This window comes from Gigantopelta aegis, chromosome 5 (genome assembly GCF_016097555.1).
Source record: "Gigantopelta aegis isolate Gae_Host chromosome 5, Gae_host_genome, whole genome shotgun sequence".
In the NCBI taxonomy this organism is placed as follows: domain Eukaryota; kingdom Metazoa; phylum Mollusca; class Gastropoda; order Neomphalida; family Peltospiridae; genus Gigantopelta; species Gigantopelta aegis.
In genome coordinates this window covers 21009813-21031050 of record NC_054703.1, presented here as the reverse complement: position 1 = coordinate 21031050, position 21238 = coordinate 21009813, and the positions used below count along the sequence as shown (strand labels likewise).

At 35.3% G+C, this 21238-nt stretch overlaps 1 protein-coding gene across 2 annotated transcripts in view; it reads right to left on the bottom strand.

Annotated features, from left to right (window-relative positions):
• Positions 1-8368: 8368 nt before the first annotated feature.
• The window catches only part of LOC121373388 (pyruvate kinase PKM-like), a 39422-nt gene continuing 26552 nt past the window's right edge, over positions 8369-21238 (bottom strand). Inside the window, exons 11-14 of one of the 2 annotated variants that reach the window (XR_005958076.1) lie at positions 17938-18056; positions 16657-16862; positions 13001-13092; positions 8369-9244 (exon numbers count right to left, since the gene is read on the bottom strand). Coding sequence is in view for 1 of the 2 variants with exons in the window: in XM_041500023.1 (XP_041355957.1) it covers positions 13090-13092; positions 16657-16862; positions 17938-18056 (328 nt within the window). In the remaining variant the exon portion in view is untranslated. Of the gene's footprint in view, positions 9245-12740; positions 13093-16656; positions 16863-17937; positions 18057-21238 lie in introns of those variants that run through there. The other variant, XM_041500023.1, reaches the window with a different exon arrangement.

Sequence of the window (21238 nt, the reverse complement as noted above, 5' to 3'; positions counted from 1 at the left end):
TCGAGATATAGTCCAATGAATCCACCAACGGGGATCGATCCTAGACCGACAGCGCATCTGGCGAGCGCTTTACTACTGGGCTACGTCCAGTTCCTGGCTGAACTAGGGCGAACGAATATCCCTGCGAAGTGTTGCAGTACGAAGAAGACTGTCTACAGTGCAGATCGGAAGCAGAAGCGATCAGAAGGATCGGAAACTGTTAAGAAAGCCTTGCGTGTTGTTTTATATTACAGATACATGTACTGTAAATCTACTATATATTGCATCATGAAAGTATTGCGAGTAGTCAACAATGGCCAAAACTGCGTGTAGAAAGTACTGCGACCTCAGCTGATAGAACTGTATTTAAAACTTAACACAATAACGTTGTTTTATCATTAGCCGCAAGGAGTGAAAACTTAGACGTGTTTTTTCAGTTAATTGGCAAGCTGACGTTTTGAGCTAAGCATGTCCACAGATGCAAATCTTTTCTTGACTTGTTACGCAAACGGTCATTCGAAATTAGATTTGTTCCGGCTGGCTGCACTGGTGAGCTGCAGCCAGTGGATCTGTCCGTGAACGGTGATTTTAAATCTGCCATGAAGGAAAGGTTTACTCAGTGGTATGCTGATACTGTAGCTAAGAACTTGAAAGAAAAGAATGACAAAGGTGTTGACTTAAGAATAAGTGTGATCAGGCCTATTCATGCTCGGTGGGTTGTGGCCTGCATGGATCAGTTGTGGAAAGACAAAGAAATGATTCTCAGGGTATGGTGTTTGGCAGGATTACTAGGCCAAAGTGAGTAATTGTGCAATTTACAAAGACTGAACATGTTTGCTTATGACTGGTTGATTATTAAATTACTAAATAAAACTGATTTTTAATTATTTTGATACTTTGTTTTTCTTTTCTTTTTTCTTTTTTTTGAAAGAAAAAAAATCACCAACGACAATACTGCGTGGAGAAAGTATTGCGATCTTTAGTTCATCGCAGTTTTCGCAGTACTTTGTTGTTCGCAGAACTTTCTGTATTTACAGTATATACTTGTATGTAACAGACAGTTTCTTGAAGAAGGAAGGAAGGAAATGTTTTATTTAATGACACACTCAACACATTTTATTTAAGGTTATATGGAGTCGGAAATATGGTTAAGGACTACACAAATACATCTGTATTGAGGGAGGAAAGCCGCTGTCGCCACTTAATGGGCTATTCTTTTCGATTAGCAGCAAGGGATCTTTTATATGCATCATCATAAAGACAGGATAGCACATACCACGGCATTTGATGTACCAGTCGTGGTGCACTGGCTGGAGAGAAATAGCCTAATGGGCCCACCGACGGAGATCGATCCTACACCGACAGCGCATCGAGCGAGCGCTTTACCACTGGGACACGGACAGTTTCTTGAAGTCAAACAACACCCTTTTGTCATTATCTGTTTTAATATTCAGAAACATCGTTCTGCCACCGTTTTGTGTAATGCTAGGTGACACTACCAACTGCCAGCAGAATGTTGTCCAACTTTCTGTTGTCACTTCTACGGCTGTCCAGTTGCTAGTCTGAGCGCTCTTACAACTCATTCTCGTCGTATTCTCGGAACCGGCGTGACGTTACACGGCCTAGTTACCGATCTTTGGGTCTTTGGGGGTGAAGCAAAGCCTTAGTGATTACTGGTTTACATAGAATAAAGTTATCATATTAACTTTTTACATGCCTTACATATTGTCATTTATTTTCTGTAGCTAACACATAGTTGCAATACGTCTTATGTGTATTATAACTGCTTGGGTTGCCATATAAGAGAAACGAACAACGGGAATCTGAATTAGTATAATCTATATTTAGTACCGATGTGTTTCCGTGTACTTTGAATGTCGAGGGGACAGGGCAGGTTAGGCAGAATATAATTTTTGTTGATGCAATTTTTAGGTAATGTTAATTATAAATTTTAACAAGTTTGAAATGATAAGATAATTATTAATATAATAATTATGATGTGGGCTACAAAATATATAATTTGTATTTATAATAAAATTTGTATGCATGATTAAGTTAATTATTTTTATGATTTAATAATTATTTTATTTCCAAATAATATGTAATGATTAAACAATGGCAAAGTTGTTACTTTACAAGTTCAAAATTACAATAGTATTATTGTCATATCTTATATAGATGTATTGGCAACAGTATGTTCCACTGAATACATTCTTTTATTCATACAACAAAATAGTTTCTTGAAATAATGAAATGCTTTTGTTTTTTCAGATTGTAAAATTACCACATGATGTTGCCCTTCCTTACCGGTTGAATGTAGGCAAAAAGAAAATAGCAATAATAAAATATAGCCATCCTCAGACCTTGACATCTAGGGGTAGCAATATCTCTCTCTACTTACCCATCACACCTGAGATTAGTTTCAAGGAGAATAAATATAGTTTCCTTTGGCATGTGAATTTATATACATGTAGTATCAATATGGTAATATTTTAAATTGCCCCCAATAAACTACATTAGGGAGCAAATAATCAGTTCTCTCAGTTATTTTTATGTTGAGGTCTACAACCTAATGAAACATAAGTGTTACCTCGTCCAAGAAACATGCAAATGTTTTAATAATAGGGTTTAACCTGGTATATTTAGTAATAAAACACAAAAACTTACCTGAGTAAATAATGGTTAATATATATATGTATAATATTGGTGTTTTATATCTAGTCACAATGGATATTGCAGATATTTTCTTGTTTAGTCTTGTGCTGTATTGGAATTGTTATTGCAGTTCAATTTAAGTAATATCTACAAAACTAATTTTTAATAGTATACAGCTGGAGAAAGGAGGCAAATATGGTTGTTAATAAACTGATCTATATCGGTATGCCTTCTACTAGACTACACATATTTAACCCAAGTTGCTTTTAACCCGGGTTAAATTACCTCATGTAGATGTACTTATGTAGCATATTCAAGGAAAATATATGAATGAGATAGTTAAATGCTATATTCTCCATGTCAAACAGTGTTTTCAAAATGGAAAACAAATATCAGATATGGCAGTTGACCATTCATTTTATTGCAGGTAATTTCTAAAGCAGATTACACACACACACACACTGAACTGTAGAATACCATGAAACTACATATATATATGTAAAAAGGTAAGTCCTCTATGTTGAACAAGTAAAATTTACAAATGTACCACAACCACCAAATTACATTGATCCACAATAGAATAGATTTTTATGTATTTTTAGATTTATGTATATGTATGTGTAGTGTTTTCCCTAGCTTGTTTTAGCACGGTGCAGCACCATGCCTCAATAGTCTAGCACCATCTTGCCTTAATCAGCACCATGCTGCCCTGAGATTAAATAATCCTTTTTCACTTATTAATTCTAAAATTGCCGTTATAAAACGCACAAAAAGGTATTATTAATTAATAAAATATGCCTTTTACATCTTTTGCCATTCATTTATTAAAGGAAACACATAAATTACATTAATGTTTATTTCAAATAATTTTTGTGTATTTTTAATGAAAAAAAGTGGCCCGAAAATGGTGAAAATGCCCCAAAAGTGTTTGGTCTACCATGCCTTGACAAATTTCTAGGGAAATCAATAATGTGTGTGTGTGTGTGTGTGTGTGTGTGTGTGTGTGTGTGTATGTATGTATGTATGTATGTATGTATGTATGTATGTATATATATATATATTGTATGTATGTATATGTATACATATACATATATAGATATATATATATATACACACACACACACATACATACATACATATATATATATATATATATATATATATACACACACACACACATTAGTGATTTCCCTAGAAAGTTGGCATATATATATATATATATATATATATATATATATATATATATATATATATATATATATACTGAAACAAAGGCACACACACATTATTTACCCTCTGCACCAAAGTAAATACTAAAAACACTGAGAGAAAAGGGGGGGGGGGGGGGGGGGACGACCTATATTTTCTTACTGCAGGCCTGCTACAGACACATTTGCAAAAAAAATATTAATAATTAAAGTTTAAACAAGAATTTAGGCCTATATTATAATTATTATATGTGTGTAATTTAGCAGTATAAACTTTTATTTTAAAATTAAAAAATAAATAAGATGTAGTAGCTGTGGTATGGCAAAATAAATACAAGTATAGATAATATCCAAGCAACTAAGATTAAGTGGAAAAATAAAGACCACACAAATTTAATGATAAAGGAATATACTCTTTATTCAAGAACTGGATGCATCGTTTTGTTGGGGGGGGGGGGGGGGGGGGGGGGGGGGGGGGGGGGGGGGTTCGGGTTCATGGAAGATGATGGAATTGTGTATTTTATTTACAGTATAATGTGGGATTTTTATCACTGCACATGCTTTAACCATTTTGTTTGCTAAATTAATCTCTGTTGGTTTCAACAAGCAACAACATTAAAGTCAATGTAGTCACATTCTGTGAAGGAAGCCATGGAATTCCATCAGGTTTGTCGTTTTAATGACCCTACCCACAAGCGGCGCCTAGTCTCTTCTTTTGGAAATTTGTAAAACGATATTTTTTTTAACATCATGTTGTGGTTTATGCAGTCAACTGCACAACATGTGTTAGGCATTGCGACCGTTAACTGTTGTAAATGATCGACCAAAGTTGCCTCATTTCACTATCAAACCATACGTAACTAAGGAGAAGCTTCACCGCGTCACGTGATAAACAATGGCGGCCAGGGGTCTTAGTACCCGTATGTTCAGTTCCGAGAATAACTCATTAGTTGTTAGTTGGTAGTCTGGAGCTAGCATTAGACCACTTTTCTATAATTTACAAGAGCGTGTGCATTAAGGGATCGTTTGTATGCTTTCCCATAGACAGGGCACTACATACCACATCCTTTATATCGACCAATCAGGCCCTCTGCCTTCCCTGTTACTGTGTTTGGACTGCTGGAAATGCTGAATTACTTTTACAATTGAAATTCAAAATTTTCTCAGGGGAGCATGCCCTCCCTCCATTCCATAACAGATTCAGACCCTCAAACCATCGAACTGACAGCAACCCACCCATCCCCCACCCCCACCCTCACATTCAAATACACTCCACAGGCCCCGTTTGTGGTATGTAATACAATATAATTATAATATAAGAAATGAACAAAAACTGACGTATGTAGCACACGGTACAGTACAATTGGTTTATTGCATTGTAACAAATACATAAAACCATATGTAAGTTTATGTATGTAATATAGAAAGAAAAAAAAAGGATTATACTTGCTATAACGCTGTTTTAGTATCACAAAAACGGTGTAGCATATTTACAGTGTATGTAGCAGAATGTAACCAATAGTTTCTTCAAAGACTTTTGTAAAACGAAAAGCTTTATAGTACAAGACTTAGCAAACACAACTATACTTATTTCGTATTTGGGAAGAATCACACGAGCACACGAAGCTATATAAAGCAAATACAACTATAGTTACACTGAACTCCACTGTAGACTTAGGTAAAATACAGGCTTCACCGAGGAATCGAAATTCAGCCAATCAGAGCACGGCTTACTCGGTGAACTTCCAGTTTACGAAGTGTCTGCATTTGGTCCGCGCTCGCGTCGATTACTAAATCCTTTATTCCAAATTGTAGGCTCCAGAGTTAGTCACTGGCGAAGTCTAGGCAAATCCGTGTGGGGTGCCTGCTCTGTGGATAGGGGCACGTAAAAACGAGTTTCCCAGTTTCCCAGAATCCATTAAACAGCATTTTCCAATTTGTAAGTTTTGCTATTTTGAGGTTATAACACAGACAAACATAAGCATTGTTAGTTTGTTTTGTTTAACAACACCACTAGAGCAGATGGATTTATTAATCATTGGCCACTGGATAACAAACATTTGGTAATTCTGACAGTCATCAATGGAAACGTGCTACATTTTTCCTAATGCAGCAAGGGATCTTTTATATGCATTTTTCTCAAATACAGAAAATCAGATACCATGACCTTTGACCAGTTGTGGTGCATTGGTTGATTGATTGATTTCAACTTATTTTCGTGCTTATATCCAATTAAGGTTCAAGCACGCTGTCCTGGGCACACACACCTCAGCTCTCTGGGCCGTCTGTCCAGGACAGTGGGTTAGTTGTTAGTTGGTTAGTGGTTAGTGAGCACTGGTTGAAACGATAAAAAACCCAAACAATAAACTATTCAGTTGAATGGATTCACTGATGTGGTTCGATCTTGCAACTCGAGCACCTCAAGTGTGCACTCAACTGACTGAGCTAAATCCAATCCCACAAACACACCACTCAATGTTCAGTTGTTATTGCTATGGCAATAACAACTTAACATTGAGTGACAACAATTTGACGCATACTGAACAACTGAACATGGTAACAACAATTCGACGCATACGTATCATTATAAGGTACAGTTGTAAAGCCTAGATCACATTATACAACGCGACTCAAGTGGATGGCCGCGTCGTGTCATGTCACTAGCCACAACTCAGATTCTGATCATGTAACAACAATTCGACACGTAAGTATCATTATAAGGTACAGTTGTAAAGCCTAGATCACATTATACAATGCGACTGCGTCGTGTCATGTCACTAGCCACAACTCAGATTCTGACCATTTAACAACAATTCGACACGCTATAAAACACAATAACCTTGACCCTTGTATACAATTTTGGGGTAATTAATTACTTTCCAGAATACAACATCTGTGAAATACATTTTTGTTTTCTTCTTCTATCCGGGCAGGATGTAGGCCAGTGGTAAAGCATGCACCCGATGAGCCGTCAGTTTAGGATCGATCCCCTTCAGTGGGCCTATTGGGCAATTTCTTGTTTTAGTCAGTGCACCATGACTGGTGTATCAAAGGCTGTGGTATGTACTATCCTGTCTGTGGGATGGTACATATAAAAGATCCCTTGCTACTAATGGGAAAATTTGGCGGGTTTCCTCAGTAAGACTATACATCAGATGTTTGACATCACAATAGCCGATGATTAATAAATCAATGTGCTCTAGTGGTGTTGTTAAACAAAACAAATTTTAACTACTTGTATCCTTTTTACAACTACATATCCGAGTGATGCATTTTTAGTGGAGTTCGGCATATTTCTTTCTTGTTGGGGAGGTCATCTCATGAACACACAAATTAATCTACGCTAAGCAAAAAGTTATATTATATTAATTTATTTTGTATTGGACAGAACATCATATAAACACAAATCATTTTTAAAAGCTACCAATAATAATTATGTTATAAATATTACACTAAACATATAACAAACAAAGCAATAGTAATAATTATTTAAAGCACAGCTTTATAGCAAATGATAAATTCTGTAAAATAACCAGTGGATGGAAACATTTGAAACTACATGTAAAACACATCAATATTGGGTAACAGTATTCTTTCCATGTCCATTTTTCTGACACCTAAATTTACTAATTAAATAGAAAATCAAAAGAAATAAAACAATCGAATACTGGTACATTTTAATACAAAAATTCGATAATATATACACCTCAGCAAACGTTAGGCCCCACTCAAAAAAATAACCACAAAAAAAAAAAAAAAAAAAAAACTGCAATTAACTTTGCTGAGGTGTATAGAGTTAAACGGAATCAAACATCTGTGTGATATTTCGAGTCGACAGGTGTGCAATGGAAATTGGACGATCCAGGATCTGGAAGAAATGGCGCCAGCTCTTGGAAAGGAATGGCAGAAAATGTCATTGTTACAAATCAGGCTATTCATTATTATTACAACGAGTTGTGTGTCAATGCCGTCATTCGTGTGTGTGGTGGTTCATCAAATCGAGAAGGTCACATAAATTCAAAGACAGGTTTAGTGTTCTGTTATAGGGACTGTTCTCAGTTTTTTGCATGTTATGGTGTTGCCGATTTAACAGAGACGGTTTAATTTGTATATTAAATACCTTTTTGTGCATAAAATACCAGTGGCTATTAAATGTGTTTCTGATTATATTATGTCAAACTTGACTATTTCCTAATATGTCTATTTTTCGTACACACAAAATTATTGGGAGATGAAATCCAGTTAGGTTGACTTACTAACATTTAGGACAACAAAAAGCACACTAATAATACAGACACTGATATTCTAAACAAGGAACTAAATTTAGTATGTAATTTTAATCATTAAAAGATTTTTATTCTCCTATATTTCCCAGTCCTTTCCATTATATGCATCATAGCAATTTGTTTTGGTTTTTTTACCAATCTTTAATTTATACAGAAACATTACAAATGCATTTATGTATCAAATTGTTATATATGACTGTATAACATTATTATACCACAAATTAGATATATGTACTTGTATATAAATTATATTACTTTGATGTAAGGCCATGAATTCAAGGCTCCCCAACCTTGACATGGTCAGAATGGACTGGGGGAAAATAAATATTTAAAAAATGGAATAACACTGCAACAAACTCAGGACAGCTCTTTTAATTACTGTGCTGTACATACACACGTGTGTACAGTTGTATACATTGTCACAGAGAGTGGTTCTCGTCTTATCTTGAGACAGATAGCTCTATAAAATCACAGATTAACAGGGCTCGAAATTAGGAATTAGTTACCAATAGCAATTTTGAAATAATTTTGCCCAAGGCAAAACGCTTTCTTACAGCAATTTTGATTCTGCTTACAACAATTTTAAACCAGTAACATTTACAACAAATAAAAGCGAAAATAAATCTTTCAAATTATCCTTTCAACGGATGGGAATAGTTATCCAGTTGCAAAAAAAACAACCTGCCATTGGTAAGGTCCCCGACCTATGGCAATTCATATTGCAGCTATAAGGCAATTGTTGACAGTGCCATCTGTAAATTCGAGCCCTGGATAAAGTTCAGAGACAAAAAGATTAGAAAATGTTGCTGTGTCTTCGAAAGTAGAGGGTCACTGTAAGCTGTTCATCAAAGAATAAAAACGGGAACAGTTTTTGGTTAGCACTAAAATCACAAATTTCAAAAAACAAAATCAAATTAATGTTCCAGATGAAAATGAAATCAGAAAACATAGCACTCAATAACTTGTAGTCTCAGTCGACCAAAGCTTGCAGACTTGTCCTCAGTTGTCTGTACTTGATGGTCTCTGTCGACCAATGCTTCTAGATTGCACAGTACCAAAGAAGAGAGTTCCGGGTCAAAGGAGATGCACCGTCAAATATTCATGGTGTAAAAGCAGCTGTGGGTGTGATTGGTAGTAATATGTGACATTGATTATTTGTGCAAATACTGTTATCCATTGACAATAAATAAATACACTTTTATCTGTTATACAGTTGTTATGCAGTATATACCAGAGGTAGAAACTAATGCGGGGTACCCCCAAAAATGGAACTGCAATTTTCAGCAAAATGACGGTTGCTATTAAAAACATTAATCAAATCTCTTAAATGGTATGTGATCCCCCATTTTCTTGCAGGTAGATTAGATGTGAGGTGCCACACTTTTTATTGCTGTACTTCCTGGGTGTGTTGATATGCTGCTTATATCAGTTTTTTAGTAAATGTTAACATTATCGGCAATAGGAATTGATTTGGTCTATTAGAACCTCTAGATCAATAGTCTATGAGACTTGTCCTCAGTTGTATTAACTTGTTACTCTCAGTTGAGCAAGACATGTAGATCACAAGTTTCAGAGACTTGTCTTACTCAAATGTTTGTACTTGGTAGTCCTACTCAAGACATGTAACATTTTGTGTCACTAATTTTTCTGAACAGACCTTCATTAATGAAATGCTGCCATCAAATAGCATATTGTAAGATTATATGTCATTATTTATCAATATGTTACGTAATTTTAGCTAAAAATAAAATGTGTACAGTCCTACTCAAGACATGTAACATTTTGCTAAAATAAAATGTGTACATTCATTATAAACATTGTAGGAATTCAAATTTAAACACTGTTAGTAATATGAACATAGAATGAATTATGTCAAGGGAAAGATAATCAAATTTAGGCAATATTTAGTATTATAGATATTGCAAGAATGATGACAGCAAAACAAAATATTCAAATTAACACACAATTATGTAATATTATTTTAAAATTCATATATATATATATATATATTATACACCATCATTAAATAATGAAATTATTCATTACATAATTAAATTTCACAATAAAAATATTATAAATATGGCAAGAATTAAGCTAAATAATGAAATTCAAGGTTACACATCTAATTTGCTTTATTATTTATTGCAATTTGTTTTATCATTTAGTGCTTTATTATTTAATTTATAATTATAATATTCAAACTGTTATATAAATGTATATTTTATACCATATTCACCAAAATATGAATTAAGAAGATTAATATCTGTTAATTGTGCTTCATTGCATTTGGTTAATAACAGTGAAAAATGCTGAACATTTTCACTAATTATTATATTAGTCATGTAGTCATATTAGTGTATATATATATATATATGATATACTGTAGTTATTAGCATTAACATATATAGTACTATGGGTTGTTTCAGGAAGTTGACTTTAATGTTGTATCATGTATTGAAGAACATTATTGACTTTAAGACAACTATGGGAGGATGGTTGACTTTATTGTTACATCATGTACTGTAGAACATTATTGACTTTAAGACACCAACTACCTGTGGATGGTTGACTTTATTGTTACGCCATGTACTGTAGAACAATTCTGACTTTAAAACACCAACTACGGGTGGATGGTTGACTTTATTGTTACGCCATGTACCACTGTACGGGTATGGTTAACTTTATTGTTACGCCATGTACTGTAGAACAATTCTGACTTTAAAACACCAACTATGGTTGGATGGTTCACTTTATTATTACATCCTGTACTGTAGTTATTGGCATTAAAAAATCAACTATATTTTCATCGATGACTGTTGTTTTACACACTTAAGAAGGCTTTGTGCCCAAAAATAAATTTACTGACAATAAAAACATCAACTAAATGTTTCTAGTTGACTTTATGAAAGCAACTATGGGTTGGTATGGGTAGCTGACTTAACAGCTGTGTCACGTACTGTAGGTTTGTCAGATAAATCATTTTAAACATAACAACACAAGTATTATAAAGCTGGCAAAAATTATAACAATGACATAATATGCAACAAAATTTTAAAAAAAAAACCCTCACACATTGTCAGACACTGTTATTTTTAAAGTACATTAAAATTACATGTGGATTTCTGATCCAGTTATTTGGTCAGAGAAATTTAAAACAACCACAAAAGATTGATTTTGCAGGTGCAAAAGGGGGTTATGTGAGCAAACAGCTTTATGTTAGGAGTTAAAGACTGTATTTGTGAGCAGATACATTGAAGTGTTTATAAGAAGCACATAAGTGTCCTTAACCAAAAAAAAAGTCTATGTAAACAAAACGCCTAATTAAAAGTTAAAAAATGTATTCGTGAGCATATATATTTCAAGGATCTTTTGTTATACAAGGTGCATCATTTAGTAAGTTTTACAGTGCATATGTCCTGTATGTGTTTTCAAAGAAACTGTGCTGAGTTTGATGAGATATTTCTGACAAAAATATTTGTTATCAATCACTTAAACTACATTAACTATATTCATTTGTTTAGAATATCAGTGTCAGGATATACACATACATGTATATATAGACATACATACATATACATATACACACACACATATATATATATATGAATAGTTCAGGCGCAAAACGCGATATATCCGTTTTTCATTTTGAGTAAAAATAATAATTTTAATTGGCATATATCGCGTTTTGATAAAGAAAAACGGGATTACCCAATACAATTTCATAAGGATCAATCACGTTTTGCAGCAAATCAGCGGGCCTACGATTAGCCCTTACTGACATACAATAATGGCTTTAACTAAAAACTAGAAAGAAAATGGTTTATATCGCGTTTTGCGCCTGAACTCTTCATATATATATATAAGGTCTTTCCAGTCATCTTAAACTCAAACTGAATTTGGGAAGCAGCCCAGTAGTAAAGCACTTGCCTAATGTGCAGTCAGTCTAGGATCGATCCCCATCGATGGACCCATTGGGCCATTTTTCATTTGAGCCAGTGCACTACAACTGGCATATCAAAGGCTGTGGTATGAATATTGTAAACAAGAAAAAGTATTTAATATGTCATTTTAGTCATTGTAAAAGTCTGTAATTCGGAAATATCTCAATGGTATCAAACTCAAGACTGCCTCTTTAAAAATTAACAATAAATGAACATTTGCAGCACATTAAGCCCATAAGCTAAGCAACACAGCATATTGTGACACAGATATATTTTACATGTAAGTAATTTTCTTCTTTTTCATGGTTGTAATTTAACCACGAAGATTACATGGACATAAATGATTTATTCGATTCATTATTTAAATAATAAACAAAGCTAGCAGTGATTGAGAATCATTTCACGCAATGACCAGATATAGCACTTTTTGTAACAAATGGCCACAAGAGACAAACACCTGCCGTGAACAGACAAGTACTAGGATGTGGAAGTGGATAGCAAACGATATAAGCTGTCATAACCAGAAGAATATAATTTTAAAATATATAATAATAATCTTCTTTTTTTTAAATTTAAAAACTCAGAAACAAGGTATAAAAATTAAATAAATGTTACAGTAATTTTTATATACCCATTATTTCAACAAAACCAAATAAAACCCCAAATAATAAAACAAAAATAATAATAATAATAATAATAATAATAATAATTTTTATATACCCATTATTTCAACAAAACCAAATAAAAAACCAAATAATAAAACAAATAATAATAATAATAAAAATAATTTTTGAAAAGGATTCATTATCTAACGAAAATGAAAACGAGAAAGTTGCGTTTAGAAAATCTGCCTAAACCTGAAAGCACAAATAGCAGGGCACCCATAGCCATTAAAATAGTAGCTGTTTGGAGGGTTTTCTTTTTTGTTTACCACAGTATGCACCTCCACAACAGTTCTTCCAGTGACAGATCCACAATTGTCTCAGGGGCCAAAATCAGTCATGATTAGAACTTTTGAGGTCACTGAAATTGTATTTTTGGCATTAAAACATTTTTACAAAAACATTACTCTTACATCATTACTTACACATGAAATAAAAACATAATAATAATAATAATGTATAATAAGGTATGTATGTATGTAAGTATGTATGTAAGTATGTATGTATGTATGTATGTATGTATGTAAGCAATTTGTTTCCTAGGTAAAGGGTGTGTGTGTGGGTGTATTGTAAGGGTGGATCTATGATTTCACCTCAAAAGATTCAGTGCAGCCTGTCAATTTGCAGAAAATCATCATAAATATCTGGCATATTGGGGTTATTATATAACCTGTCTTATCCGAGGAGGGGTGTGCACTACTCCAGAACCAAAGTCTGGATCTGCCCCTATAAAGTAGGGATTCTGGGACCCCAGCACTTTATCTACCTATATCAATCCGACAGGTTTCGTAAGCATCAAGACAATTTCAAGTGACACCTGGAATCTAAGAGAGGTAACTCTATTCAAATTCCTGTATAAGCTGTTAAAGCGACATACCCTCGTTTTTAAAAACGCACGTACGTCTAAGAAGTAATGCTTAATGAGACAAGCTCTAGTTATTTTTGACAGTATTTCCTTATTTAAACATCACAGAATTTAACTTCTGTTATAACCATATTCAAATATGTGTTGCAGGTTTGAAGACTAACTAAACTTAGTGTCCATTTTTACGGGCTGAAACTAGGGTCTGCGCCTTTAACTAAATGTTATTTCACATATGACAGTTGTGTAACATGTTTTTTATCCAATCATTCAAACAACATGTGGAGAAATACAGTGCTATCATCCGTACATTAATACTGTTAAAGGGACAGTCCCGAGTTTGCTGCAATATTTAGGATGTTATCGACTAACAGAGACTTTTTGACGACTGTAATTACTTATCAAATATATTTTTTCTGCATAAAATATTAGTGGCTGTATATTAAATGTGTTTCTGATCGTTCTAATATTTGTATTAGGTTAAATTTCATTTTATTTCTTAAAAACTATTTTTTCGTACGTACAAAATTATTTGAAGACAAAATCCAGTTTGGGCTTCTTAGAAATATTAAGACGAGCAGAAACACATTGAATATACAGACACTGATATTCTAAACAAGAAAATATATTTAATATGTAAGTTTAATCGTAGAAATATTTTATTAGTCGGAAACATCTTACAATGCAGCAAACTCGGGAATGTCCCTTTAAGGACATGTGAACACAATATTAAAACAAAACATGTTCTGTAACCCTATGATTATATTTTTTAAAATATCCATGATTAAATTATCTTCCCAACCAAATTTCTTTTTCAAATTAAAACATCTTTTGAGGCCCACCTCACCACCATTCCGCGAGTCCAGGACTTCTATATTATGGTAGCCCCACTCCCATGGCTGGTGATATTCAATGTTGGGCTACTACCATTGCCATGCCCGATGGCTAGTGATTTTCTTGGGTCAAATGTTGCAGTTAAGTCTGTTTTGTAATACTACCCCCACCCCACTCCCAATCTTAGTGTTTTAATCTCCATCTCACTCTTTAAGTAACATATCCAATTATTACTATTAGTGAAATTGTATTAAGTAAAGTAGGGCTAGTGAATTTTGTATTAAGTAAAGTAGGGCTAGTACATTTTTAAAAATCACTGATCCCATGGCTATAAGATTGTGTAAAATACTAGAAGCCCTGGTGTTGTTACTTAATGTAACAGTTTAACATAGTCTGGTTTAGGAAATATATCTTTTTACATTGAAAAATATAATATAAAAAATATTAAAATGCCTTTTCAAATCTTTCTTTGATGATTACAAATAGGTCAATATCTGTAGCATATATAAATAATACATTGATTTAAAGTTACGTGTTAATTTTTGTACTAAATGATAACGTAACGACAGAATGAGGTGGTACTCTGGCTTATGGGTGGATAACTAAAGTTTTTACAGTCAATCTATACTAATATTTTACTTGGTAGTTACCAAGTGACTGTACTTTCTAAAAATAGCAGCCACGTAGCCCTTTCGACATTATCCTATTTTGTACAGTATATTTTCCGACAGAGAAATTATATTGAAATGAATGTAAAAGTGAAAGGTGGCATGCAATCATATTCGACTTATTGTCATTGATGTTTTGATATCGGATCTTTAATAAGCAATAGCAAAACAGACAGTTTGTTCTTTGATCAGTAGGCTACTTGTCAGACAGGGCTAAACACACATACAACATAGCTACACTTCAGTCACTACACAATTAAAACCCTATGACATCACCACCATGTGATTAACGACTTAACACAACTTCAGGCATCGAAATAAGTCGAGAATGGTTACCAGGAAAACACCACCACTAGAACACACCGATATATTAAACATCGACTACTACGTGTCACCCATTTGATAATTCTGACACAGGAAATCTACTACATTCTTCCATTAACAGCAAGGGATGGATTTGTTATATGTATATACAGGACAGCACATACCATAGCTTTCGATATACCAGTCACTGGTTGGGATGTAGAAAAAAAACAAAACAATGGGTCTGCGGAGGATGTTTAATCCTACAAGCCAAACACCTCAGGCGAGCACTCTAACAACTGAGCTAAATCCCACCCCAAAGCCGTGAGACTAGAATTCTATAACATTTCTAAACATGGAATCAGGTCTAATTAATCTGAAGACTAAGGTAAAGACTAGAGACTAGACTATAAAAGATTTCTAAACATGAGTAGATCTGTTTTTTATGGTATCATCTGTACGTGGGTTACAAAACATCTATAGGTTATTAGGTCCCTATTTTGAGGTACCGTGCCTGTACATGTGTAATAAACTATAGGTTATCAGGTCCCCGTTTTGAGGTACCGTGACTGTAAATGTGTAATAAACTATAGGTTATCAGGTCCCCGTTTTGTGGTAACGAGCCTTGTAAATGTGTAATAAACTATAGGTTATCAGGTCCCTATTTTGAGGTACGGTGCCTGTAAATGTGTAATAAACTATAGGTTATCAGGTCCCCGTTTTGTGGTAACGAGCCTTGTAAATGTGTAATAAACTATAGGTTATCAGGTCCCTATTTTGAGGTACGGTGCCTGTAAATGTGTAATAAACTATAGGTTATCAGGTCCCCGTTTTGTGGTAACGAGCCTTGTAAATGTGTAATAAACTATAGGTTACCATATTTTATGTCACCTTACCCTGTAAGTGTGTGATAAACCATAGGTTACCAGGTCTGTATTTTGAGGTATTGTACCCTGTAAATGTGTTATAACCTACATGTTACCAGGTCCGTATTTTGTGATACCCTACCCTGTAAAGGTGTAATAAACTATAGGTTATCAAGTCCATATTTTGAGGTACCGTGCCTGTAAATGTGTAATAAACTATAGATTACAAGGTCCATGTTTTATAGCATTGTACTCTGTCCACGTGTAATAAACTATAGGCTACCAGATCTGTATTTTGTGTAACTTGCACATGGGTTACCAATCACTAATCTTATTTCAATGCCTGCAATGTTAACGTGTTAAGACGTCTAAGTTTCAATCTGGGCCCGTACTTGAGTGAGCTGGGTGAACGACTGATGTTTATCCATGTCGCCCACGGTGATAGTACGGATGGTGTTGGTTGAGCCCGTCCCCGGCATCCACCCTGTGACGAGAATGGCAATGTTGCCGGGCGACACGACCTTTAGCTGGCGCGCCACGACCAGGCCCTTGTGGAAACGATTGTCGATGTCCTCCGCCCAGTCATCACATTTCTCCTCTGAAAATATCACAATTAGAACTGAATGAGTGAGTGGGCGGATGAGTGGATGGATGGATGGATGGATTTATACAGTGAGGGAGTGTGTAAAGGATGGAAGGATGGGTGGATAGATGACTGGATTACTAGATGGATGGATGGATGGATGGATGGGTGGATAGATGACTGGATTACTAGATGGATGGATGGATGGATGGATTTATACAGCGAGGAAGTGTGTAATGAGTGGATAGATGACTGGATTACTAGATGGATGGATGGATGGATGGATGGGTGAATAGATGACTGGATTACTAGATGGATGGATGGATGGATGGATTTATACAGCGAGGAAGTGTGTAATGAGTGGATAGATGACTGGATTACTAGATGGATGGATGGATGGGTGGATAGATGACTGGATTACTAGATGGATGGATGGATGGATGGATGGATGGATGGATTTATACAGCGAGGAAGTGTGTAATGAGTGGATAGATGACTGGATTACTAGATGGATGGATGGATGGGTGGATAGATGACTGGATTACTAGATGGATGGATGGATGGATTTATACAGCGAGGAAGTGTGTAATGAGTGGATAGATGACTGGATTACTAGATGGATGGATGGATGGATGGATTTATACAGCGAGGAAGTGTGTAATGAGTGGATAGATGACTGGATTACTAGATGGATGGATGGATGGATGGATTTATACAGCGAGGAAGTGTGTAATGAGTGGACAGATGACTGGATTACTAGATGTGATGTGATGTGATGTGATGTGATGTGATGTGATGTGATTACTAGATGGGATGGGATGGGATGGGATGGGATGGGATGGGATGGGATGGGATGTGATGGGATGTGATGGGATGGATGGATGGACGGATAGATGGGTGGGTGGATGGATGGATGGATGGATGGATGCAGGCACAGATGGATGTACGTACGGATGGATTTATGCAGTGAGGGAGGGTGTAAAAGATAATAAAGAGGTTGCCAGCTGAACTGGCGATTATATTTTTCAACTTGAGGTATTTTGTGAGGGAACTACTGCCTGAAAGGTCAACAAATGAAGAAGTTTCTTACCTTCATATAGAATGGGGTAGATCCCACGATGCAGGTGGAGAGATTTGGCGACGCTTGGGGATCGCGTGACGGCAATGATAGAGCAGTGAGGGCGATACTGTGCAACCAAACCGGCTGACCTGAAATAGAGAAGAAACCAGCTGGTTTACTTTCGAAAAAGATTTATTATTTTACGATCAGCATTAAAAATACAGATCACCATGAATGTGTTAATTTAATACAGTAGCACCTTTAAACGTAAGTAATTCACTGAACAGAAAGGAAAGGAATGTTTGTTAGACAACACCTCAGCACATTTTAAATTACGGCTATTTGGTGTGTAGCATGGTTATTTCAACAAATGTTTCAAAGTTTGATTTTGTTTAATGACACCACTAGAGCAAATTGATTAATTAATAATCGGCTTTTGGATATCAAATACTTGGTAATTTTGATATATAATCTTTGAGAGGAAACCTGCTACATTTTTCCATTAGTAGCAAGGGATCTTTATATGCATTATCCTACAGACAGGATAGCACATACCACATCCTTTGATATTTCAGTCATGGTGCACTGGCTGGAATGAGAAATAGCCCAATGGGCCCATTGATGGCTACATTATTTCAAAAGATTTATATTTATGGTTATATGGCGTAAGATAGGAAATCTGCCGACTCCACACCATGGGCTATGCTTTTCCATTGGCAGCAAGGGATCTTTTATATGCACTATTCCACAGACAGTAGAGTACATAAACCGTCTTTGTTACACTGGCTGGAATGAGAAATAGCCCAATGGGCCTACCGACGAGAATCAATCCCAAAATTGATCGCACATCCAGGCAAGTATTTTACCAACCCTGATCTAGAGAAGAAAGGAAAGGAATGTTTGTTTAATGACACCTCGGACAGGAAAAACGTAATCGTTTATTTAACCTTTAGACTACTGGATTAATTTTTGACAAAAACCAGGTTCAGTGGATACAAGTTTATAATTTTTACTCACATATATATTCACTTAAATGTTTTTTATATACATAAAAATAAAGGTCATATTTGAATTGGTAAGTATTATTTTCATGTATCAGTTATTGTTGATTAAAATTAGGCAAAAAATCTAAAAAGTTGCATTTATTTACGGGCATTTGTGGCCAGCTGTCCAGTATTTATGTCCATTATTCCCAATAACAGTGGTTTTCTGACCAGAATTGTTTTTAAAAACGAACAACGATTCATATCCCAATATATGGCGATTTTCGTTGTTGGTAAAACGATCAAATTTATTATCAATTTAGCTGTCACAATCAGCTATTGATTCCTGAAAATGACCGCATCATGCCGCCATTGTTGTCAAGTGAAAATACTTGCCGAAAACCACTTTTTGAAGTCAAAATTTCAAGCCAGTTTACAGTGAAAAATCTAATTTTAAAGACACAGGAAGCTAAGTTGTCTTTTGTTTCCTGTTAATAAATCGTTTCTGGTGAGTATCGTGTGCAAAACGGCTGGAAATATGAATTGGGGAATGCACTGTATACAGTGTACAGTATGTCGACTGGCATGACGTCGGGCGAGATATCTAGCCTGCAATAGTCAGAAGGTTAATAACACACTCGTTTTAATTATGGTCAGACATATGGTAATGGGCCACACAGATAATTAGATAGAAATCTGCTGCTGCTATACAATGGTCAACTTTTTCCTCAATTAGCAGCAAGCAATTCTTTATACAGTACATACCATGATCTTTGTTAAACCAGTTGTGGAGCACTATCTGGAACAAGAAATACTCAATGGGCACACCGACAAGGATCGATCCTAGACTGACCGTGCATCAGGTGAGTACTTGACCACTGGGCTATGTCCCACTCCAACGACACCTCAGCACATATTCAACTATGGCTGTTTAACGACACCTCAGCACCTATTCAACTATGGCTGTTTAACGACACCTCAGCACATATTCAACTATGGCTGTTTAACGACACCTCAGCACCTATTCAACTATGGCTGTTTAACGACACCTCAGCACCTATTCAACTATGGCTGTTTAACGACACCTCAGCACCTATTCAACTATGGCTGTTTAACGACACCTCAGCACCTATTCAACTATGGCTGTTTAACGACACCTCAGCACCTATTCAACTATGGCTGTTTAACGACACCTCAGCACCTATTCAACTATGGCTGTTCTGTGTTGTGTGTAGGGTTATTTCAATACTTGGTCGAGATAGGAAAAGAAAGGAATGTCAAACGACACATCAGCACATATTCAACTATGGCTGTTTTGTGTTGTGTGTAGGGTTATTTCAATACTTGGTCGAGATAGGAAAAGAAAGGAATATCAAACGACACCTCAGCACATATTCAATTATGGCTGTTTTGTGTTGTGTGTAGGGTTATTTCAATACTTGGTCGAGATAGGAAAAGAAAGGAATATCAAACGACACCTCAGCACATATTCAATTATGGCTGTTTTGTGTTGTGTGTAGGGTTATTTCAATACTTGGTCGAGATAGGAAAAGAAAGGAATGTCAAACGACACCTCAGCACATATTCAATTATGGCTGTTTTGTGTTGTGTGTAGGGTTATTTCAATACTTGGTCGAGATAGGAAAAGAAAGGAATGTCAAACGACACCTCAGCACATATTCAATTATGGCTGTTTTGTGTTGTGTGTAGGGTTATTTCAATACTTGGTCGAGATAGGAAAAGAAAGGAATGTCAAACGACACCTCAGCACATATTCAATTATGGCTGTTTTGTGTTGTGTGTAGGGTTATTTCAATACTTGGTCGAGATAGGAAAAGAAAGGAATGTCAAACGACACCTCAGCACATATTCAATTATGGCTGTTTTGTGTTGTGTGTAGGGTTATTTCAATACTTGGTCGAGATAGGAAAAGAAAGGAATGTCAAACGACACCTCAGCACATATTCAATTATGGCTGTTTTGTGTTGTGTGTAGGGTTATTTCAATACTTGGTCGAGATAGGAAAAGAAAGGAATGTCAAACGACACCTCAGCACATATTCAATTATGGCTGTTTTGTGTTGTGTGTAGGGTTATTTCAATACTTGGTCGAGATAGGAAAAGAAAGGAATATCAAACGACACCTCAGCACATGGAAGAATTGTGAGTAGAAAATAAACAATTTCCTAGATTACTTGCCGCTAGTTGTCATCACCAAGATTGCAGAAGTCCGACATCTTTGTTTGAGGGTTTTTAAACACCTCAGCACATTTTAAAATAGCCTAACATGGAAGAACTGTGAGTGAAAAATAAATAATTTCTAGATTACCTACTAGTAGTAGTAATCAC